This window comes from Saccopteryx bilineata, chromosome 7, assembly GCF_036850765.1.
Source record: "Saccopteryx bilineata isolate mSacBil1 chromosome 7, mSacBil1_pri_phased_curated, whole genome shotgun sequence".
Lineage (NCBI taxonomy): Eukaryota > Metazoa > Chordata > Mammalia > Chiroptera > Emballonuridae > Saccopteryx > Saccopteryx bilineata.
In genome coordinates, this window is record NC_089496.1 from 104,227,884 (window position 1) to 104,249,631 (window position 21,748).

Sequence of the window (21,748 nt, forward strand, 5' to 3'; positions counted from 1 at the left end):
ACATACAGAAACATATGGCAGAGGAAGCTGGCACGGCCTGGGTTGAGTATCCTACATGCTATAATTTGGGGTATAAAAAAATCTGTTTTGATGATAAAAAACTCATTTAAGCAGAAAATTAAAGAAAGCTAGAAGTGAAGGGTAGGAGCTAGAGCTCCAATCATGCACTCATTTATATCTTGCAACACTGTCAAAACCTCTGTAACTAAAAACACTTTCCTTTCATATTCCTGCCCTCCAACCATTCACTATCCATACAGTCTTTAATTAAACAAGGATAAATCCTTCCACCCTGCCCAACACCTGACACTTAACCATGGGACATCCAAATCTAGAATCACTTATTATATATACCACAAAGAAACCAAGGCAACAGAGATTTCAATGAAAATGAATTACAGTTGCAAAGCTAGTATAGTAATTATTATCGCTGTTAGCATTCATATTACCAAGTACCATCACGCCATTCCAAACTCTGATACACTAACTCATTCAATCATAGCCATAGCTCAAAGTTAAGTAGAGTTCTTATACTTGCTAATTTGTCTATATGCTAAAATTTATTAGTACCTCCAAATTAATCAAAAAACTTGAGTCACTCACAGACATGTGCAGAGTGGCCAGATATTTGAGTAGCCTGAGAAGTATGTTCTCAAACTAGGCTGAATAATGTGACACTATCTTCTGCTGCAGCTCTCCTATTTCAAATATACCACTCACAGAAATTAGGGGATATTTCAAAATAAATACAAAATAATTTTTAAAAAGCATTTGATTTTTGGCCCTGGTCGGTTGGCTCAGCGGTAGAGCGACGGCCTGGTGTGCAGGAGTCCCGGGTTCGATTCCCAGCCAGGGCACACAGGAGAGGCGCCCATTTGCTTCTCCACCCCTCCCCCTCTCCTTCCTCTCTGTCTCTCTCTTCCCCTCCCGCAGCCAAGGCTCCATTGGAGCAAGCATGGCCCGGGCGCTGGGGATGGCTCTGTGGCCTCTGCCTCAGGCCCTAGAATGGCTCTGGACGCAAAAGAGCAAAGCCTCAGAGGGGCAAAGCATCGCTCCCTGGTGGGCATGCCGGGTGGATCCTGGTCGGGCGCATGCGGGAGTCTGTCTGACTGCCTCCGTTTCCAGCTTCGGGGGAAAAAAATAAATAAATAAAAATTTAAAAAGCACTTGACTTTTTTTTATTAAACAAGAACATCAGAAAAGCAAAGACAAGTCAATGAAAATTGTTGAATTATGCAAATGATATGCAAAACCAACTCTTATTTCATTGGTGAAAATGTACTATACACAAGGCTGAAAGTGCTGGAGTATCTGCATGTTCCCTGATCCCCTCATTTTTGTGAGCAGTGTAAGTGTCCTTTCGGAAGTCTGGTTAGTGCCATGTTTCTGCATTTTTGTACTTTTGCTTAGTGATTTAACTGTTTAAAATGGCCCCAAGGCCCTGGCCGGTTGGCTCAGTGGTAGAGTGTTGGCCTGGCATGCAGGAGTCCTGGGTTCGATTCCAGGCCAGGGCATACAGGAGAAGCGCCCATATGCTTCTCCACCCCCCCTCTCCTTCCTCTCTGTCTCTCTCTTCCCCTCCTGCAGCCAGGGCTCCACTGGAGCAAAAGTTGGCCCGGGCGCTGGGGATAGCTCTGTGGCCTCTGCCTCAAGTGCTACAATGGCTCTGGTTGCAACAGAGCAACGCCCCAGATGGGCAGAGCATCGCCCCCTGGTGGGCATGCCAGGTGGATCCCAGTCGGACGCATGCAGGAGTCTGTCTGTCTGCCTCCCCGTTTCCAACTTCAGAAAAATACAAAAACAAAAAAAATAAATGAAAACAAAAATAAAATGGCCCCAAGCACTGAGCTAAAGTTAAAGTGTTCTCCAGGGTCCCAAACCTAAGAAGGCAGTGGATCCTACCATTCATAGCGAGAGGTGCCTGTATCTGCACTTCTCCCGTTTTTTGCCCACAGTTGCCAAACTGACCCTAGACTGAGCATTTATTTAATAAACCCTGGTGGTGGTCCCCCCCCCCCCAAAAATAAAAAGGAAAGAAGAAAGCATGTGTCAGATAAACATCATTCAGGAATAAATCTCAGAGCTTTGGCAAAGAGTTCAATGTTAATGAATCAATAATATATACTAACTAAGGCACTTTTAAATAGAAATATAAAAAACAAGTTATGGCCTATGACCCTGGAGAGTTAGCTCAGTCAAGTGTCATCCCAAAACACCAGGGTTGCTGGTTCGATTCCTGGTCAGGGCACATGCAGGAAGTAACCAATGAATACACAACTAAGTGGAACAACAAATGAATGCTTTTCTTTCTTTCTCTAACTGCCCTTTCCCTTCTTCCCCCATTCACGTCTCTCAAATTAAAGAAATATTTAAAAAGTAAGTTATGTAGCTTGACTGGAGGTGCCGCAGTGAGTAGAGCATCAGCCTGGGATGCTGAGGACCCAGGTTCGAAACCCTGAGGCTGCTGCCTTGAGTGTGGGTTTATTGAAATGACTCCATGGTAGCTGGGTTGAGCCTCAACATAGCTGGTTTGAGCAAGGTGTCACTGGCTCAGCTGAACCCCACAGTCAAGACACATATCAAACAATCAATAAACAATTGAAGTGACGCAACTATGAGTTGATGCTTCTCATCTCTCTCCCCACCTCTCTCCGCAAAAAGAAAACTTATGTGCAGTCATCCCTCACCGTATTGTGGTTCACTTTTCGCAGTCTCACTATATCACAGATTTTTAAATTGTATAGATCTAATTTTGTGTCATGGTTTTTTCGCTATATTGCGGGATTTTGCAGTATATAGGTATTTTTAAATATTTATTACTTTAATTATTTTTGCAGTAAAATAAGCAAAATAAATGTGGGAAAGGTTAATAACAGTGTGGGAAAGGTTTGTAAGAGTGTGGGAGAGGGTTTATAAAGCCTTAAAATATGTATAAATAATAAAATAAAAATAAGGTCGCTACTTTGCGGATTTTTGCCTATCACAGGGAGTTCTGGAACCTAACCCCTGTGACAGACAATGGACCACTGTATTGACTGGTTGACAAAACTATTGTGGATCAGAAGGCTCACGGTAACCTAACCTTGTCTTTTCCCTAGGAGCATATGGTTTAGTAATCACAGAAACTATACTGCTCATAAAAATTAGGGGAATATTTCAAAATGAATATGCAGTGATAAAATATCCCGATTTTTGTGAGCAGTATATAAAACACAACTATCACGAATTAGTAAGAACTGATTGTACTGTAATCCTCATTTTACATGAGGCACAAAAAAGGCCATTTTTTTGTGGCCTGCCCCAAGTTACATAGCTAGAGAGTTGAATGAAGTGAAACTAGAAGAGACAGAAAGTAGGCAACAGAAGCCACCAGAGATAAAGGCGAAGAAGCTGTTCACTTAAATTTGCATTTAGAACAGATCACACTGGTTATTGCACAAAGACTAGAACTGGGGGTGGGAGAGCCAGTGACAGCCAAGAGTTCATAGAAAGAATGAGGGTGGCCCAGACCCAAGTACATACAGGGGGGTTTGAAGTGGGTGGAGTTAAGAAACACTGACAAGGCAGAATGGAACTAAATGAAAGATTTAACTTAAAAGGATAAAAGAAAGCAAATTTCCAGATTTGCAGGTCATACAATTAGATGGAAAGTGGCACCCTTGAAGAGAAACAGTTGCTCGTACATATGTGTACAGAGGGCGTACACGTGAGTCTGTGTGTGGTCAGTTTTGACAAGATCAGTCTGAAGTGTGACACTTCCAGGTAGAGATGTGCTGTGTACACTATGCAGTTGAAAGCACCAGGTCTGAAGGTAAGGAAAGACGTCACCTAGAAAAGTTGAGAAGTCATACTCTTGCACATAACTGCTCAAGAACAGTCAAGTACGAAAAGATGTCAGGCCTAAGACCGACAGCTGAGGAAATGAGATATTTGTGCTCTTGTTGAGGGTGAATGTTCTTGGTTCTTCTCTGATCACTTACTAACACTTACACTCTGATCACTTACCACTAACTGTGGACTTTTTGAGCATCACTTAAGGATTACTCTGAGCTTCAGTGTTTGTTGACTCAGGCAGCTTTATTTTAGTGTTGCTTTCTTAGCCATATCCCATGGTTGGCAAGAGTACAAAGGTTCAGCACATGTATTTTGCTCTTTTATTATTTATTATAAGGAGGCAGGTCCAGGACAGAACCTGAAGAACACAGACACTTAAGGTATGAACAGGAAGAAGAGCCCTTAAAGAAACAGTCAAAAAGGCAAAAAGAGGCCCTGGCCGGTTGGCTCAGCGGTAGAGCGTCGGCCTGGCGTGCGGGGGACCCGGGTTAGATTCCCGGCCAGGACACATAGGAGAAGCACCCATTTGCCTCTCCACACCCCCCCCCCTTCCTCTCTGTCTCTCTCTTCCCCTCCCGCAGCCAAGGCTCCATTGGAGCAAAAATGGCCCGGGCGCTGGGGATGGCTCCTTGGCCTCTGCCCCAGGTGCTAGAGTGGCTCTGGTAGCGGCAGAGCGACGCCCCGAATGGGCAGAGCATCGCCCCCTGGTGGGCGTGCCGGGTGGATCCCAGTTGGGCGCATGCAGGAGTCTGTCTGACTGCCTCCCCGTTTCCAGCTTCAGAAAAATACAAAAAAACAAAAAACAAACAAAAATAAAAGGCAAAAAGAAAACAAGGCAGAAAAGGGGTGAAATCCTTTGTTTTGGTGTGTGGTATACTGAAGGTAAAGTTAGCTTTGATGTAAGTCATTGCAGAGAATTCAAAAACAATAAAAGATCAGTTTATCTACAAACTAACAAGAATATAGACCACTGTCATATATATCCATAAAAAACTTCTTAGTTGAAAAATAACTTCTATTAAAAAATCAAAACTCAGTCATTTGAGACACTCCTTGTTTGAAACAACCTGCTACCTACCATCTACTGCAGTGTTTTTCCACTGCCGGTCCATGAACAGGTCGGCCAGAAATTTTGTGCCAGTCCACAGATGAGTTAACCACTCTAATGTTGTATGAAGATTATCACCCAAAGATCTTAGTCGAATTCTTACGCTCTCAGGATAATTTCTGCCTTAGTGGTGACCTAAATAACTCTATTTTCACTGGTCCCCAAGTGTAAAAAGGTTGAAAACCACTGATCTACAGAACAATGGAGACTAGACTGTATAAAACTTTCACTTTCTATTTGTAAAAGTATCAAACGTTCTATAAAGAATCCAATCTGGTTTTCTGAACCCCAGAATTTTACCTGGCTTGACAAACGGTCTCCAGAGACCAGGCCTTGAGTCCTCGCCCCTTCTGCTGGATATCCGATCATCATCAGACCTTCTTGAGAGCCGGTCATCATCCACATTTCTCCAAGGACCCCTGTCATCATCTGCACCACGCCTGGAAATTCTATCATCATCAGCATTCCTCCAAGGTCCTCGATCTTCATCCAAGCCACGCCTGGGACCCCGGTCGTCATCCAAACCTCTCCTGGGACCCCGGTCGTCATCCAAGCCTCGCCTGGGGCCCCGGTCCTCATCCAAGACTCTCCTTGGACCCCGATCGTCATCAGCATTACGCCAGGATGACCGCTCATCATCAGCACCTCCTCGCCGTGGCCCCCGGTCCTCATCCATCCCACGTCTTGGTCCTCTGTCCTCATCGGCTGACCGCCAGTTTCCTCTGTCATCATCCAGTCCTCGTCTAGGGGGTCTGTCATCATCTGTGTTACGCCAGCTTGCCCTGTCTTCATCACCAATTCGCCTGGGAGGCCTCTCGTCATCTCCGATTCGCCTGGGAGGCCTGTCTTCATCACCGATTCGCCTGGGAGGCCTGTCTTCATCACCGATTCGCCTGGGAGGCCTGTCTTCATCTCCGATTCGCCTGGGAGGCCTGTCTTCATCACCGATTCGCCTGGGAGGCCTGTCTTCATCACCGATTCGCCTGGGAGGCCTGTCTTCATCACCGATTCGTCTGGGAGGCCTGTCTTCATCTGCATTACGCCATGAATGCCGGTCTTCGTCTGCCCCACGGCGAGAGAACCTATCTTCCTCAAGACCTCGTCTGGGGCCCCTGTCGTCATCCACGCCTCGCCTAGGAACCCGATCCTCATCTGGTCTAAGAGAAGACTCTCTCTCTTCATCTTCCCCTAACCGCCGTGGGCGCTCTTCATCTCTTCTCTGAGGCCTCTCCTCATCTCGCCCTTCTCCACGTCTCCATTCCCTACAAAGCAACAAGCCAAACATCTTTAAGAGTCAATTTTCCTTAAAAGTACATGATGGGCCCTGGCCAGTTGGCTCAGGCGTAGAGCGTCGGCCTGGTATGCAGGAGTCCCGGGTTCGATTCCCGGCCAGGGCACACAGGAGAAGTGCCCATTTGCTTCTCCACCCCTCCCCCTCTTCTTCCTCTCTGTCTCTCTCTTCCTCTCCCGCAGCCAAGGCTCCATTGGAGCAAAGTTGGCCCGGGTGCTGAGGATGGCTTATGGCCTCTGCCTCAGGCACTAGAATGGCTCTGGTTGCAACAGAGCGATGCCCCAGATGGGCATGCTGGGTGGATCCCAGTCGGGTGCATGCGGGAGTCTGTCTGACTGCCTCCCCGTTTCCAACTTCATAAAAATACAAAAAAAAAAAAAAAAGAGTACATGATGATCCTTTTGGGAATTCATTTATTTTCAAAAGATCACTTCAACATACATTCATTAATCCTGCTCCTAAAATAGTATGTTCTATTGATACTAAAAAAAAAAAGGTAACACAAAATACATAGTATCATATCAACAAGTAACAAACTAGTAAGCAAACAACTGCCTTAAAGGGTATCTGCAGGCTCTAGCCAGTTGACTCAGTGGTTAAGAGCGTCGGCCCAGTGTGTGGATGTCCCAGGTTTGATTCTTGGTCAGGGCACATAGGAAAAGCGACCATCTGCTTCTCCACCCCCTACTTCTTCCCCTCCTGGGAGCTGAGGATGGTTCCATGGAGCCTCTGCCTCACACACAAAATAGCTCAGTAGTGAGCATGGCACCAGATGGGCAGAGCATCAGCGCCAGAAGGGGGGGGGGTTGCCAGGTGAATCCCGGTCGGGGTGCATGTGGGAGTTGATCTCTCTATCTCACCTCCTCTCACTTGTTAAAGAAAAAAGGGGGACATCTGTACTTTTCTAGGAGTACACTGGCAATTTCATTTTAAAGATGGTGTATTCTACTTAAGAAATTTAAAGGAAAAGAAAAATATATTATGGAACTGTTCATTCTTTCTCTAACTTCAATACTATAGAAGTTAGTGACTAAATAAGTGTTAAAGCAAACTATGAAAAAAATTTTTGCAACAGACATGCACACAATTCTTCACAGCTCTCCTTTCCCCACCCTTACAAAATAAACCAAATTAGAAAACCACTAATAAGATATTAACAGAACCTGTGATTAGTTGCTACCATTTTCCTTAACTCTTACTTACTTCTCCGGCGGGCCTCTTCTCCACTCAGAATCCGCTTCTGGTCCTTTTCTCCACGTGCCTTCTGCATCTCGATCTCCCCAACGAGAGTCCTACATTGACCAAAGTGAGTAAGACGCACTCCATTGGCAACAATTACTACAACTACTGGTATTGCCATTCAAACTTTTTTTGTAGTTATAGTAAACCATCTTAAGTTCTTAAAAGTCTTTTTAACCTGAAATCAAACTGACAGTACAGTGAAACTGGTGCTCTCATGTATTGTGGGTGGATTTATAAATTGATAAAACCACCACTTGAGAGCAATCTGACAGCACCCTCCTGGAATCGTTAAAATGTCTACAGATTTTCTTTGACCTACAAATTCCTTTTGAGATTAATGTGAAAAAAGCTGAGTGTCCCAAACTACACATTAATTACATAACAGTGCCCAGTAGAGAGGAGAAGCAAATGAAATGTCTAATAGAAGATTAGATTAACAGTATTTCCCTCTTCAATATACTGTGCTACCAATAAAAATTATGTAAAGGGTGCATGAGATGCTCAACACTCTTAAGGTGAAAATGTAAATGTGGTACAACCGTTGTAAGGGGCAAGGCATATAATTTAATAACACTTCTGACACAGTTTGACTGCTCCTACAAACAAAACCTAAGGCCACAATCAGAGAATATAAATAAGCTCTGGGGGCATGGGGGTGGAAGGACTAAAATAAAAATATAACAAGGCTGAGAACAACTATTAATACCTTGTAGGTAATACAAGGATCTTCATTTAAAATGTAAAGTGTCTTGGCAACACAGCCCCTCCAGATACTAGCATGAAGAAACAGTGAAGGGCCTGACCAGACGGTGGGACAGTGGATAGAGCATCAGACTGGGACACAGAGGACCCAAGTTCGAAGCTGCAAGGTCGCCGGATTGAGCATAGAATCACTAGCTTGAGCAGGGGATCATAGACATGACCTCATGGTTGCTGGCTTGAGCAAGGGGTCACTGGCTCTGCTGTAGCCCTTTAGAAAAGGCACCTATGAGAAAGCAATCACTGAACAACTAAGGTGCCACAACTGCAAGTTGATGCTTCTCATCTCTCTCCTTCTTGTCAGTCTGTCCTTACCTATCTCTCTCTCTGATTCTCTCTCTGTCTCTGTCAAAAATAAAAAATGTTTTACCCCGACCAGGCAGTGACACAGTGGATAAAGCATCAAACTGGGATGTGGAGGACCCAGATTTGAAACCCTGAGGTCACTGGCTTGAGCACAGGCTCATCCGGCTTCAGTGTGGGATCACAACATGACCCCATGATCGCTGGCTTGAGTAAGGGGTCACTGGCTCTGCTGTAGCCCTCTGGTCAGGGCACATATAAAAAAGCAATCACTGAACAACTAAGGCGCTACAATGAAGAACTGATGCTTCTCATCTCTCCCTTTCCGTCTGTCTATCCCTATCTGTCCTTCTCTCTGACTCTCTGTCAAAAAATAGCAATTTCATTTTAAAGATGAAATTATTTCTGTCAAAAAAAATAAAATAAAATAATAAAAAAAATTTTTTTAATTAAAAAATAAATAAATAAAGAAGCAGTGAAGGACAAGAATGGCCAGGTCATCTGTCAGCATAGCAACCAACTCAAGAATATCTCTTAAAATTAGGGTTGTTCTAAGACTTTCCAAAGTGAACACTGGAAGAAAATGTGAGCCCCACTGTCAGTGTAACTTATGGTCACTCCAGAAGGAAACACCCACTCCAGGAGGCCAAGTTCCTTCTACCCTTCATGCTCACTCGGCAAATTAAAGTAAAAGAATTCAAGTTATGAGGTTTTAGTACAAATATTCAAACTCCAAGAGCCTTTTTGGGGGTGGCTATAAGAGCCATAAATAAATAAAGAAGTCTAAGGCCCTGGCCAGTTGGCTCCATGATAAGAGCGTCAGCCCAGTGTGTGAAAGTCTGTGGAAGTCTGTCAAAGTCCCAGCTTCGATTCCCAGCCAGGGCACACAGGAGAAGCAACCATCTGCTTCTCCATCCCTCCCCCTCTCCTTCCTCTCTGTCTCTCTCTTCCCCTCCCGCAGCCAAGGCTCCACTGGAGCAAAGTTGGCCCGGGTGCTGAGGATGGCTCCATGGCCTCCACCTCAGGCGCTAGAGTGGCTGGTCGCAACAGAGTGATGCCCCGGATGGGCAGAGCATCACCCCCTGGTGGGCATGCCAGGTGGATCCCAGTCGGGTGCATGCGGGAGTCTGTCTGACTGCCTCCCTGCTTCTAACTTCGGAAAAATACAAAACAAAAAAAAAAAGTTTAAAAAAACACGATCACCAACTTTTTAAGTCACTGATGTATCAAATAGCAAAATAGGCCCTGTCGATAAACACAAAGACTGATATCTCAGAAAACCAGTTACAAAAGACAGAGTTGAAAAAAGTAAAAGATTAAAAGATAAAGAGGCCTGGCCTGTGGTGGCACAGTGTGCAGAGCATCAACCTGGAAGGCTGAGGTCACCGGTTCGAAACCCAGGTGCCCCCCCCCCAGCAGGCACAACATGTAACAAGCAGTGAACAACTCAAGGGAAGCAGCTATGAGTTGATACTTCTCATTTCCCCTTCTCTCGTTGTAAAATAAATATATCTTAAAAAGAAAAAAGGGGTTTTGAAAGGCCGGAATAGAGAAAAAATTTCCCTAAGTTAAGGAAATTCAATCTTCTCTGAACTATGTAAATTAAATCCTCTGACCAAAAGACAAATGTACCAAAAAAAGATGAAGGCTGAAGACCCTACATTTATGTGCCTGAACACAGTCGTAAAGTCCCTTTACTCCAATGACAAAGACAATTCTGAAAGCTTCCACGGAATGAAAGCGCATCTACGCAAACGTTCTCAAGAACACCCACACACACACACACACACTGTGTATTGCAACAGTGGGCACGGGTCTCTAAGTCTCTGGGGAGGAGGGTTTTGGGCTGGCCAAAACAATCACTCTTCAACTGTGAGGATAAACAAACCCTCATTTGAGACACACACACAGACATTCTGAAAAAAAATTAAGATAGAATACAAAACGAAAAAATGTGTCTGCAAAGGGGAAAGGGCGATACATTGTAAACACATCTGAAACTAAATCACGTTTGTCAATACTGCTATAAAACTTGAGTAAGTCTGAAACATGTTTTAAGGCTCTCTAGGCAAAAACATGCAACTGATTGCAGTAAAACATAAATAAAGGTATGCTCGGAATGTGTTGTTCTGAAGAAACGGGAAGAGTTCTCAAAATTTATGGACTGGTGAAGTTTACATGCATCTTGGAAAACATTACTGGTCATCACTAAAGGAACAGAGAAAAAGTTCTTAAGTTTGTCTTAAAGAAGGAATGGCAGGGACATGAAAGCAAATAAAAAGCACCAAACCATGTTAGAAACAGAACAAGTATAATAGTAACCATGTTAAATGTAAATAGTAAAGATAAAACCGCTCCAATTAGAAGAGAAGATGGGGCAAGGGGGAGCAGGGGGCACAAAACAGAAACAAAAGGTTAAAGTGAACAAAAGGATGAACACAGATTTGCATAACCCACAATCATAGGTAAGCGACCTCACATTCCTCAGAAGTTCCCATAAACCAACAAGATGAAGCTTTGGTTTCACACATACACACAAAACTTTGCCTAAGAAAAAAAGATACCTGACCACGTTTTAGGACACAAGAGGAAAATGTATTAAATTCATAAAAATTAGAAAATACACAGGCCATAATCCACCAATAACAAGTAAAAACAGAAATTAGGCCCTGCCCGGGCAGCTCAGTCGGTTGAATGTCATTCCAGTACATGAAGGTTGTGAGTTCAATTCCCGGACATGACACAAAACAAGAATCAATCAATGAATGCACAAATAAGTGGAACAAATATTGATGTCTTGCTCTGTCTCCCTTCCTCACTCTCTAAAATCAAGTTTTAAAAATATAAAAATCAGGTACAAGAGTCACAAATGGAAAATCTCTCCACATACATGTAAAGCTGGAATTGAAGACTGCACAGTTAACTTAGTAACAGCTCCTCCAGTAAAGACAAGTGCTTGGTAAATGTATGGCCCAGTCAGGGGTCCCCAAACTTTTTACACAGGGGATCAGTTCACTGTCTCTCAGACAGTTGGAAGGCTGCCACATACAGTGCTCCTCTCACTGACCACCAATGAAAGAGGTGCCCCCTTCAGAAGTGGGGGGGGGGGCGGATAAATGGCCTCAGGGGGCCGCATGTGGCCCGTGGGCCGTAGTTTGGGGACGCCTGGCCCAGATAAAGGAGCAGAGAACAGGCAGGCAAAAAATCCTCCAGCTACCAAGCCAGGGGTCCCCAAACTGCGGCCCCCTGAGGCCATTTATCCGGCCCCCGCCGCACTTCCGGAAGGGGCACCTCTTTCATTGGTGGTCAGTGAGAGGAGCACAGGATGCGGATGCAGTGTCGCTCACGTACAGTACTACTTCCAGTGATACAGGACGCACGCGTCACGGCTCCGGAAGCGCGTCATATCACTTGTTACGGCTAGCAGTGACAAATTTGGAACCAGACAGTGACCATCTCATTAGCCAAAAGCAGGCCCATAGTTACCATTGAAATACTTGTCAGTTTGATTTAAATTTACTTGTTCTTTATTTTAAATATTGTATTTGTTCCCATTTTGTTTTTTTACTTTAAAATATGTGCAGTGTGCGTAGTTTTTTTTTTTATAGTCCGGCCCTCCAACGGTCTGAGGGACAGTGAACTGGCCCCCTGTGTAAAAAGTTTGGGGACCCCTGTACTAAGCAAACTTGTGTTTAAGAGGCAGCTTGGACACATGGGGTAAACAAAGAGGACGCAAGGCAGATGCCACACACGTGATAAAACACAAAGCTGGCTCAGACTGGCTAGAGTATAGGTGACTAAGAAGAAAATGGCACAGATGAAGCTAATGAAAAAAGGAGCCTGGCCTGTGGTGGCACAGTAGATAAGAGGTCAACCTAGAAAGCTGAGGTTGCTGGTTCAAAACCCTGGCCTTGCCTGGTCAAGGCACATACAAAAAGCAACTATACTTCCCACTCCTCCACCCCTACCCCCAACTCTAATTAAAATCTTTAAAAAATAAAAAGAAGCCCGACCAGTGTCTGACTGGGATGGAAAAGACCCAGGTTTGAAACCCCAAGGTCCCCAGCTTGAGCACAAGGTCGCTGGCTTGAGCGTGATATCATAGACATGACCCCATGGTTGCTGGCTTGAGCCCAACGGTTGCTGGCTTGAAGCCCAAGGTTATTGGCTTGAGCAAGGGGTCATTCGCTCAGCTGTAGCCCCCCCCCCCAAGTCAAGGCACATATGAGAAAGTAATCAATGAACAACTAAGGTGCTGCAACGAAGAATTGATGCTTCTCATCTCTCCCTTCCTGTCTGTTTGTCTCTATCTGTCCCTCTATTTCTGTCTCTGTCAGAAAAATAAAAATTAAAAAAAAGAAGCAGTAAATATGAAAGGCCTTGACTGCTAAAGCATGTTTTAACCACTAGTTCTCAGTAATGAGTACCAACCAAAGGAAGGTATGAAAGCCAAGAAAGAGCAGATATAATGATCAAATACACAATGAAAAATGAAGCAGTGGCAATGAAAGGTCTGAATCTAGGGCAAGATTATGACCGAGGAGAATAAGAGAATATAGGCAAAAGAAAACTGAATTAAGGCAGGAATATAGAAACAGAAGGAAAGAGAGGGATTTAAAACTGATTAAAGCAGGTATCAGTGGCAACAGACTGGAGAGGGAATTAAAGAGAAACAAGACAGAGGGGGAAACCGGTCAGAAGACATGACTGCGTGTTAAACACAATAAACAAAGCAACAGCCCTGGCCGGTTGGCTCAGTGGTAGAGCGTCGGCCTGGCATGCAGGAGTCCCAGGTTCGATTCCCGGCCAGGGCACACAGGAGAAGCGCCCATCTGCTTCTCCACCCCTCCCCCTCTCCTTCCTCTCTGTCTCTCTCTTCCCCTCCTGCAGCCAGGGCTCCATTGGAGCAAAGTTGGCCCAGGCGCTAAGGATGGCTCTGTGGCCTCTGCCTCAGGCGCTAGAATGGCTCTGGTTGCAACAGAGCAATGCCCCAGATGGGCAGAGCATCGCCCCCTGCTGGGCATGCCAGGTGGATCCTGGATGGGCGCATGCGGAAGTCTGTCCGACTGCCTCCGTTTCCAAATTCAGAAAAATACAAAAAAAAAAAAAAAAAAAAACCCAAAAAACAAAGCAACACTAGAACCGCTTGGCAATCCTGTTAAAATGCAGATACTGATTAAGTAGTTTTGGTGCTGGGCCTGAGATTCTGCATTTCTATGAAGCTGTCAGGGGATGCTGAATATTGACGGTCCACCAGACCAACTTCAAGTGCCAATGAGTTAGAGAACTCACATCACTTTAATTCACAGCAACTCCTTGCAAGGAACAGTCCCTCTTCCATAGCACTAATGAGTGTTATCCTTTATCAACTACTTTAAAATCTTAGCTTCACCAACGTGTTTCATTCTGCCCTTAAGAACCTGTCTTTGGGAAAGCAAAGTAGTATTAGACTTTAAGAGACATGAATGTAACTGGTTTAAAACGCCAAGCCCAGACACTGACACATGCCCGGACATGCATGTACTGTGCAAGAGGACTGGCTGATAAACACAAGTCACCCAGGGAAAACGACGTCTACCTACTCACCTTTCTAGAAAGTGGATCCTCACCAAGCCTTCTCTCTTCCTCTCTACGGCGCTCCCTTTCTTCAATTTCCAACTCCCTTTGGCGTTTTTTCCTTTCGACTTCTTCTAACTTCTTGACCCGCTCCTCATATTCTCGACGCTCTTCCTCCCGTTTTGCCCGTTCCGCACGTTCTCTCTCTTCACGCTCTACATAACGTGTTCGAGGTTAGAAAGTGGGCCTCCTCCCTGCCCCCTTCCCTCACTGCTAGCTCTATTTTTTTGGCATTAAACATGCAGCATACTATAGAAGTAAATCCTTTTTAAGAATTTAAAGAAACTTACTATCAGCTAAAGGGCAGAAGATACTGGAAAAAACAAGTATTATACCACTCATCATTAACAGTTTTGTGATGACTCAAGTAACTAGGAATTCCTGCCCAGCTCCTGAGCATCTGCAATCACAGATAAAGGATCACTGACAGACTTATCTGGTAGGCATTGCTCATAAATATTAATACTACATAGACTACAGTGAGAAAAAATTTAAAAGCAGTATTAATTTTTAAAAGAACACCAAAAATATGAATTACAGCTGGTAAGATATAATCATCTTCACATAAACAACTGGTAGACAACTAAGTTAAGATCTCAAACCTGAGAACTGAATAGTTGCTGTAAGTGAACGATGCTGATTCAATGCCTTTATTTCCTAAATAAGATTGCTATAAATGGACCCAGTACCAAGGCTGTGTTTTCGCTCCTCCCACCTTGGCCTCCAGTTACCTTTGAGCATTTGCTCTTCCGCTCTCCTCTGTTCCTCCTCTTCTTTTTCTCTATAGTAGGTTACTCTGCGCTCTTCTTTACGCTGCCTTTTACGTTCTTCCAAGCGGCTACACCTTTCTTCCGCTAATCGCTCTTCAAACTGTTTAAGTTTTTCCTGTAATGGTTACCCCAATTAGAAAAGAAAAATCAGATTTTTTGAAGAGCTACAAACTAGTGCGTTTTAAATTTACAAAAAGCATTGCAGGTGTCTTGGAACCATAAAAGGCAACCTTCAAGTATAGAAACCAGAATTTCCAAATAACTGAAATTTTCTTCACATGTCAGATTTTTTTCTTTTTAATTTATGAGTTTTAAAGAGGGAGGGAAGCTGGGATGGTTGCAGCACTGAGCTGTTTCTGTATGTGCCCTGACCAGGGATCAAACCCACAACCTTTGCATATGGGGATGATGCTGTTAACAACCACCTGACCTATCCAACCACGGCTGTATGTCAGATTTCTAAAAATTTAAATTGTTGACAATATTAAGTGGGATTGCCATCATCAAATTAAATTGGTTACATTAGAAAATTAAGAGCAGGGCTCTTGATTTTTTTTTCTGATTTAAAAAGCAAAAGCTTATACCCAACTGAAAATTTTATGCAGTCCACCTTTGCCTTCAGAAAAAGTGGTGACTACTTTAACCTAGAAAATATTTTCAAAAAATTTTCTATTATTTAAATGATCACATTATATGTGTTAGCTCTGTACAGAATGTGCCACTGTGTTAAAGATGAACCCTTTAAGGCAAAACTAAAACTCATAAACAAACAGTTCTCAGAGGCCGTAAGTTCACCTCATAAACAGACTGTCGTGCTGCCTTGAGTCGCGTTACAAATAAATCTCTGTCTTCAAGCATTCGTGACATTCGATTCTTATGTTCAAGAGCCTTTTCACGTTCTAGTTGCATAGTAGTAATCTGCAAATACATAATACAAAGTTAAGTTTCCTAAGCATTCATTATCTGATTACTGACCCCAAATCCTGACATCTTGCAGAGTACAAACAAACAAAAGCTCTTTTGCTCCTTCCACCACGACACAGAAAGGGCAATTATCTTTTGCACTAACAGATCCCCAAGAAGGTTAATCGGGGAGATGAACAGAGTTCTGGGGCAGCTCTAAGAAAGTTTTTATTTAGGCCCACAGTACCACAAATTTTTATAAATGAAAAACTAAAATGTCTATGGTAAAACAAATAATCACAAAAAAGGTAATAAAGACTATAGTTGAATTATTAAAGGCATTTTTTTCCTTGAAAACTGGAGGTTCAGGCAGAATGAACTACTGATTTTTTTTCCTTTTGTGCTCCAAGTGAAAATTGAAAGTTTTCAGAGTAAAGATGTCAGCAAATCATCTCAAACATTTTATCTGGTTTGCAGCACTTTTCCCAATTTTACAGAGTAAGAGAAAAGTCCCAGGTTCTAAAAAACTGGAAAGAACTGGCATCACTAGGCCCAGAATGACAATAATCCAATACAATCAAGAAAGGGCTGCATTCTCCACACTGGAATTCCACAGATGGACACTGTCTCCTGCAAGTGGCTACTCTTTTTAACCAGAATGAGGTCGCTTCTTTTTATCACAAATTTAGCCACTATAAGCATTTGCAAGTCTTACTTTATCATGTGATAAACACAGAGTAACAAAAGTTTAGATGGAGCTGTTTAGTCACAAAACAACATACTATATAATTGCATTTATATAATACCCAAAATAAGTGAATCTAAAAGCAGTAACACTAGTGGCTGCCCACAGCCAGGTGTTGGAAAGGACACAAGGAGTAACTGATAATGAGTACTAAGTTTTCTTCGGGGTATGTTCTACAATGAGATGGTCGCACAATTCCGTAAATACTGTGTAGTAAAAACTATCAAATGCACACTTTAAATAAGTGAATTATATGACATGTGAATTAAATGTCCATAAAGGTGTTTTTAAAAACTAAACTTTTCAGCTGTCCTTTGTGTTTTACAAGTTTCATCTTTCAATCTTACTGTAAATATTTCTATCTGTCCACCAATCTGTTTGTATGCAGCCAGTAAAGCACCATTTCTAGCAAGAGTACAAAATAAATCCATTTTGAAATCCTGGTCTCATTAATGGCAAAGAATTTAATTACAGCTGACAGTCCAAAAATATCTTAACGTAAAATCTTACCCTTTCTTCTTCTTGTTGTTCCCACAGGTCCATATCTTTAATTCTCTGCTCTTCATACGCACTTTTTATTAAAGGAATTTCTTCCAAACGTTTAGCTCTTTCAAAATAGTCAATCTGAATAACAGGAAAACAAATGTAGTTTTAAAACAAATCCCTTAATTTGACATGTTAACAGTGTCCCAGCCCTGTCACTGACCTTCTTTTCTTGATTTTTTAGGCGTTCCTGAAGCTCCTTCTTTTCTTTCTCCAGCTGTTCAACCTGTTTAGCCATGATGAAATCTGGATCCAGCTCTTCAAGGTCCTGCACAGCAGTATACATGCACAATCATTCGTAGGAACATAAAGAAATGCAATGGAGCACGGCTTCTACAATCAACTCCTAAACTATGTTTCATACAAGGGGTAAATGTCTCCAATGCATACATTTAGGCAATGTAAAAATGTTTTCTAATAACCATACTTACACTTGATTATAAGGAAAAATAACACCTCTCACCCCTGCCAACATGTATGCGCCCAAACCCTGTTTTAACAGGGTGAAAAACTGCACAGAGCCATTAAAAACAAATGCTTACTTCACAGATTTTAGTTAATACGTGAAATAACCTAATAACCCAAAATAAACCAATAAATGGTAAAGGACTGTGCTTCTAAGAGATCTTGGATAAAACTAAGTTTAACGAGTCATGTGCTACATACTTCAATATCGATGTCTTTGAACGCTTTGGCACCCAGTTCTGTTTTCTTGATCTGTTCCAGCCGCTCACGAACAGTTTTCTTCTTGATCTGCTCATGTTCCTGTAAGATCCGCTCCTTCTCTCTCTCCTTCGCCTCCTGTCGCAGCCTCTCTTCTTCGGCCTTCCGTACTTTCTGGAGCTCGGCTTCCCTCTGCTCCAGCTCTTCCTTCTCTCGCTGAATGTTCAGACTCTCGAGGCGCTCTTTCCTCTCCTCAATGGTCTGCCGGCGAGCCAGGATACGCTGATGCTCTTTTCGGGAATTTTTAAGGTATGCGGTAACAGCTAACTGATGTTGTTCTTCTTTCTCTTGCTTCAAAAACAAATGTATTAAAAATAATTAAGTGATGCCCTGGCTGTGTGGGTCAGTGTATAAACCAGAGGTCATGAGTTCAAGTCCCAGTCGTCAGGGTATGGATGAGAAGCAATCAATGAGTACACAACTAAATGGAAAACAATTTAAGTAAAACAACAAGTTGATGCTTCTTTCTTTCTTGTTCTCTCTTCTCCTACCACCCCCTTCTCTCTCCTCAAATCAATGGAATGTTTTTGAAAAAATTTTTAATTAAGTATTAGGGATCAAAAATAGTTTACTAAAAATATCCTGATGCATTACCCTAATGTGTTCGCATTTAATAATAAATATGGCATTATTCAAACTACCAGCTCCCAGTTCCAAATACTAGCACTACTTTCTTTCTCTGAGAAAGAGACAACTAAGACGTGGAGGAAAAACCCAAATATAGTACTCCCTATTTGGGGAATCACCACGTGTGTGGTTGGTTGCACACCTAATACTCATATTATTCTGTGTAGTGAATTATTTTACCTCATGGAGATAGCTTAATGCTCTGTGTATTTGATAAATATACCAAAAACTACCAATACAACTAAATAGGTAATACATAATAAATCCCTTCTTTCAGACACCATCGCAATTCTTTTTGTGAAAGATACAGCATAAGGGTCCCTTAAAAATTCCGTGGTTCATTTCTCCCAAAGATACATACCAGTATATGAGCTGGTTTAATGACTTCAAGTGCTTTTGCAAGCACTGACGACATGGCTGTCAGCTGGTTTCGAATCTGCTCAGAAGGCATGCTCTGCAAATAAGGACCGAGGGGAGCATCTTCTCGAGTAGCGTAATTCAAATCAGAACCAAAACTAAGGGTCCGAGAAGTGTGGTCAATTCGAACCTTGGAAAATTAAATAACATTATCAATAGTTAAGTCTATATGCAAATATGAAGTCATTCCTCAAAGAAATGACTTTGATAAATAATTTCAAGTAAATTTGAGAAAAAAAATTAACAATAAAATGCTGAATACAAAACCTAGAAGATTCATTCAGTAAAACTTTAAAACAGTGCCAATGGACCAAACTGAGAAACAAAGGTTATGTGTTTTCAGTCCTCCAAGGCCTGGCCTTGCACATCAGTGCCCCCTACAGCACATACCTGCAGGTCACAGTGCCGGGCTGCATCTACTATGGCACGTTCCAGTTGGAAAGCATCAACAAAAGGAACCAGAGAAGTCAAACGAGAAAACTCTATGCTCTGATAAATTTGTGCCACCTGCATAAAAAACACAAAGTTACTAACAATCGCTATCATTTATTCATTTTACGTGCAGTCTCATAGAACAATGTGAAGCAGATAGAAATTATGTCTATTTTTTTTAGAGAAAAGTTGAAGCTCAGAGTATCTACAGTAGAAGTGCATTACTGGAGTTGGCACTCAATTACAAGGCTCTCAACCCCAAATCCTATGCTTTAAAATCACATTATAGCATTTCTGAAAAGCATCACATCTTTTCGTAGTTTCATGAAACAAAACAAAAAGGTTACGTATTTGCAAATAAAGACCTCCTACCTAATTCACCTGAACACTTTTCATAAAATTGTTTGTCTGAAGGAGACTGGCAGCATAACCACCTAGTTATACTGCTAATTAACCTTCAACTATTCATTTGGCACATAAGAAATAACACTGCTCACATATACAAGAGAAAGCAGGTCAATGAAATGTGCAAATACTGACGGGAAGATGTAATAAAAGCTCTCCTTCCCGGAAGACAGAATGGGAATTTTTAAGCCATTATTATAGACCATAGTAGTCAAATTTAAGTAAGAAGTTGGACTATAATGTTAAAAGACTGATAAAGTCCTAGAGGTAATTAAACCCAAAAAGGAAGAACCTGCATTACTAACAAGGAAAAATGTACAAAGATAGTGTCCAACGAACAAACAAAAAAAGCAGTTATGAACTGTGTAAAATCCTTTTTTCCCCAAATCAAATAGATAATAATAAGACTAATTTTAGACAGGGAACAGAATCTGGGGAGGCTTTCACTTCCTAGGCCATCCCTAAATTTTTCAGATTTGCAATGAAAACAATCAAGGGAGGAATTCCAGTTGTTGCAGAGAACATCCCTTTTCCTTTGTACCTGCTGCAAGAGACGGAGTATGGTGTTGTTCTGCAGCTGCGGGACGTACTGCTGCAGCTCCGGTTCCTTTTCAGGTTGGTCTTTGACCCAATTTAGAACCTATAAAAATCAATTAAATTCAGAAAGACTTCTACTCCCTACCTATGTAACAGATACTAAAACATCTACAAAATATTTTTAATTTTCCTAACAGGCAAAAACATCACACAATGCAAAGAAATGCAGAATGTGTTATGAAGCACATACTTGTCTGAAGGCGACTGGCGGCAATAGCTAAGTTAGTAATGCTGCTAATCCACCTCCACAGGTTTGTTGAGCACATCAGAAATATCTTTTCTCTTAACATGAAGAAAATAGACAATGAAATGTGCACTGAATTCAAACACCTAGGGCAGTGCTTCTCCCCACAAATAGAAATACAACCTAAAACTGCAACCAGGGAGGGACACATGGTGATAGAACCAAAGCTTAATACAAAGGCTTACCTTGGTGACTCTTTCACAGAGCTTTAGTGGGTTAAATTCCATTTCCAGCCAATTATAAAGGTCTTTCACTTCCGGGACAACATATTGTAGTACATTGAATCGGACCTACAAAAACAAAAGTTTTCATTGCTAAAGGAAATTTTCCAATTGGGATTCTGAAATGGCAATAAACTTTTTTAAAAGGAAAAAAATCAGAAATTAAAGAAATATACAGAATTGGAAACCTGGAAAATGGCTAAAAGATTGTCTAGCCTGAACCTTTAAATTGACCAAAGAGGAATCCAGGACAACTGCCCAGTCTCTTCCCCAAAGTATGCAGCTATATACAGTGAAAAGCCCTCCAAAAGTTAAAAAAAGAAATTAAAAACTCTAAAAACAAGCAATTAAGTATTTACAAATACAACTCCTGTGTCCAAAATAATCCAATTTACTATCAAGTAAAATACCAGTCTACAGATAACTAAACCATACAAAAATTATCACTACCCCTATTCATAATTGCCCCAAACTGGAAAAACTCAGGACAAACAGGATAGGTTCACATAATATACAGAAATGGTCAAAACAGCTATACTGAACACATAAATTTCAAAAACATAATGGTTAGGGAAAAAATTTCACATATGATTGAATTTACATGACATTTATGTCACATAAAATAAACTTAAAAGTATATACATACAGGCAAAAATCTGTGATGTTATATAATTCAGAACAGTGGCTCTTCTTGGGGGTTATGAAATGTGGTTAACTAGCAAGAATTTACCCAATTACATTTATGATTTATACTTTATTTAAAATGTTTAGTTATAACATTGTTTATATTTGAGCTCAACTTCCTTTCACAAAAAAAAACCACTTACAGACAAAACAAATAAAAAGATACCACTTGCATAGTCTTTTTTACAAAGGAGACACAAAAAGATGGCATCATTTTATAAAACCCCAAACTTGCCATATGCAAATCTTAGCTGTGCTTTAACATAGAAGATGCAGTGCATGGA

At 41.9% G+C, this 21,748-nt stretch overlaps 1 protein-coding gene and 2 non-coding genes across 3 annotated transcripts in view; all 3 read right to left on the reverse strand.

The window, feature by feature from the left end:
* EIF3A (eukaryotic translation initiation factor 3 subunit A) overlaps window positions 1-21,748 on the reverse strand; it is a 46,097-nt gene that overhangs the window by 4,608 nt on the left and 19,741 nt on the right. Inside the window, exons 8-19 of the mRNA XM_066238795.1 lie at window positions 20,745-20,849; window positions 20,260-20,358; window positions 19,272-19,388; window positions 18,826-19,011; window positions 17,781-18,128; window positions 17,278-17,382; window positions 17,082-17,195; window positions 15,719-15,841; window positions 14,885-15,038; window positions 14,124-14,308; window positions 7,437-7,525; window positions 5,243-6,204 (exon numbers count right to left, since the gene is read on the reverse strand). Of these exons, the coding sequence (XP_066094892.1) occupies window positions 5,243-6,204; window positions 7,437-7,525; window positions 14,124-14,308; window positions 14,885-15,038; window positions 15,719-15,841; window positions 17,082-17,195; window positions 17,278-17,382; window positions 17,781-18,128; window positions 18,826-19,011; window positions 19,272-19,388; window positions 20,260-20,358; window positions 20,745-20,849 (2,587 nt within the window). The remainder of the gene's footprint in view (window positions 1-5,242; window positions 6,205-7,436; window positions 7,526-14,123; window positions 14,309-14,884; window positions 15,039-15,718; window positions 15,842-17,081; window positions 17,196-17,277; window positions 17,383-17,780; window positions 18,129-18,825; window positions 19,012-19,271; window positions 19,389-20,259; window positions 20,359-20,744; window positions 20,850-21,748) is intronic.
* Window positions 19,716-19,845, reverse strand: LOC136311404 (small nucleolar RNA SNORA19). Its single transcript, XR_010726790.1, has one exon. It is a non-coding gene; the product is annotated as a small nucleolar RNA SNORA19 (small nucleolar RNA).
* LOC136311405 (small nucleolar RNA SNORA19) lies at window positions 20,504-20,632 on the reverse strand. Its single transcript, XR_010726791.1, has one exon. It is a non-coding gene; the product is annotated as a small nucleolar RNA SNORA19 (small nucleolar RNA).